This window comes from Pinus tabuliformis, chromosome 6 (assembly GCF_031772625.1).
Source record: "Pinus tabuliformis cultivar Carrire ecotype Pingquan chromosome 6, CPIR1, whole genome shotgun sequence".
In the NCBI taxonomy this organism is placed as follows: Eukaryota; Viridiplantae; Streptophyta; class Pinopsida; order Pinales; family Pinaceae; genus Pinus; species Pinus tabuliformis.
The window spans coordinates 1,135,068,780-1,135,071,085 of NC_142292.1; the positions used below are offsets into that span (position 1 = coordinate 1,135,068,780).

Here is a 2,306-nt window from a genome sequence, read left to right on the forward strand (position 1 = left end):
ATTTCATGGGAGTGGTTCCTTTTGGCTAAGTGGTGGTTAACATCTCTTTGTGAGTAGAGGCTTGCACACTGGTGGTGGCTAGTGATTATGTAAAGGCAATCTTACATAATCACCCGTGTGCTTTCTACCTTATATCTTATGTCTCATGTGTTGATGATTTACATGGTTGTGCCTTAATGATTATGTGTTGCCTATAGTTTGTGCATGTTGCTTATATAGTTATATGTTTACTTGTTTGGTATACTAATGTGTTATTAGTTGATTGATGCATATTGATGCATAAAAACTATGCTGAAACACAAAAGATTGATAGCTTGTAGGCTTAATTGTTAAAAATACACACAGGTATTTAATAATAATTTATTAATATATAAAAATGTATAAGATGATATAAGATTACAATGGGGACCCTACTTTTATACCTCAGCAGGTGACCTTTTGTGAATGGGCATGTCTTTTAGACATGCCTTTTCACTTAATTTAATGACGATTTACCCTAATTAATATTTAATTATTTAATATTTATATTTATTTTATTTATTTAATTGTTATGAATTACATTCATAACATAGCATCTTCCTTCCAAAGCTTTGTCCTCAAAGCTTTAACGTTGGGGATTTCCTTCACTTAATGTCTGTCGTCTCGATGTCTATAATCTGACCATCATCTCGTCGTATAGCTCATCAATAATATTCCTTGAATTTTTTATTTATTTATTTTATTTATTTATTTAATAATAATTCTTTTAATAAGTCATTTTTTTAATATATATATATATATATATATATATATATATATATATATATATATATATATATATATATATATAAAGTATATATTATATAGTTTTAATTGAACTAAATTGACACCGTTTAAATTGATTTTTATGCAATGATAACATCGTGATGGTTCGACGCTGACCTGTCCCATTGCTTACACGCACTCACAACCCTAACAAGGTCCTTGCTTCTGAAACATTCTAGGCATATAACGCATTCCCCGTTCTTCATCTCCCCCTTCCTCAGATCCCCATACTGCAAGCGAGGAACTCTTCTCTCCAGGATTAGCGAGCGCTCAAGAAAGCGGGTCTTAGCTTGGAAATAGTGGTATGCCCCGGCTACTGCGACGAACACCGTGAGTTCAAGGTAGAGGTCGATGAGCTTTAGGGATGCCATTATGCTGTAATGGTTGTGAGAGCCAACAATGGCGTCGAAAAGCTTCACAGGAAATAATGCCATGCATACAGTCCATAATGATATCTTGCAAAAATTATGTACAGCATGGTGAGGAATACATTGGTGGAGTATGCCGCAAGAAGCCACATGGGAGCCAAGGGGCGTATGAACGAGACTTCCAAGGACTGCAGGTGTTTGTTGATATATGTGGGGAAGGCAAATGCTAGGTTCAAAAATGAGGCTTCCATTCGCCTTCACATTCACATTGAACTTGTGTGGGAGGAATTTCAAAATCCATACATGTTCACTGTAAAAATATTTCTGGAGAGGAGAGCAAAGTGAGAAGTGTGGGTACCGGCTCGGTACTTTTGGAATCAGGTGAAGGTGAGGATCATCGAGCAGCTTCTGCTAGACGTGGAAGGAAAAAGCAGCAACTACGGTGGCTACGGAATTACTGATGGAGTCATGGTAGCTGTAGCTGTTGTTGAAAAAATGGGGACTTTGGGGGAACTTCCACCAAATATTGAGGGAGAAACTGTGTTTCCGGTGGCGCATCGGTGTCTAGTGTACAAGGCATTCGAGGGGGAAGTGTTGGAGGCAGCTGTGTGCTTGGTGAGCAAGGTGGGTTTCTTTGTAGTTGTGGGGCCTCTCACAATTTTTGTGTCCTCTGATCACAATATGCCCCAATATTTCCACTTTGAGCAATGGGAACACGCTACGTACAACGATACAGGAGGGCAACCTGTCATACAGGTGGGCTCCTCCGTGCGCCTGCGAATCATAACAGCTCTTATAAAGGACACCCAGCTTACTGCTATTGGAACAATGGTTGGGGACCACTTGGGACCTATTTATGGAAAGGATGATGAAGTTGCCTAGTCAGAACTCCTGAATGTCCTTGTCCTCTCCATTCTCCAGTAGAATTTGAACAATACTCGGATGATCTCGCCTAGTGCTTACTTGTCGATACAACCACCAGGTTGACCCCTTTACTTTCTTCATGTCTACTGCCCCGCAAGCGATACTGATATATTTTAAGCATCAAACAACTCGATTGTGTCTGGCATGACTCCACTGGATTGTGATATCCACGCCGAAGTTCATTGTACCCTCTCGGTAAGTTGGTACAAT

At 39.2% G+C, this 2,306-nt stretch overlaps 1 protein-coding gene across 1 annotated transcript; it reads left to right on the forward strand.

Moving 5' to 3' along the window:
* Positions 1–1,280: 1,280 nt before the first annotated feature.
* On the forward strand, positions 1,281–2,054 carry LOC149262869 (DNA-directed RNA polymerase II subunit RPB7-like). The gene is made up of 2 exons (XM_089382502.1): positions 1,281–1,448; positions 1,554–2,054. The coding sequence occupies exons 1-2, from the start codon at positions 1,281–1,283 to the stop codon at positions 2,052–2,054; spliced, it is 669 nt and encodes a 222-aa protein (XP_089238628.1).
* The last annotated feature ends 252 nt before the right edge of the window (positions 2,055–2,306 follow it).

Coding starts and splice junctions, on each gene's coding strand:
- LOC149262869 (XM_089382502.1), top strand. CDS start 1,281: ATGGTGAGGAATACATTGGTGGAGTATGCCGCAAGAAGCCACATGGGA. Junction 1,449..1,553: donor TTCACATTCACATTGAACTT/GTGTGGGAGGAA, acceptor TTTTGGAATCAG/GTGAAGGTGAGGATCATCGA.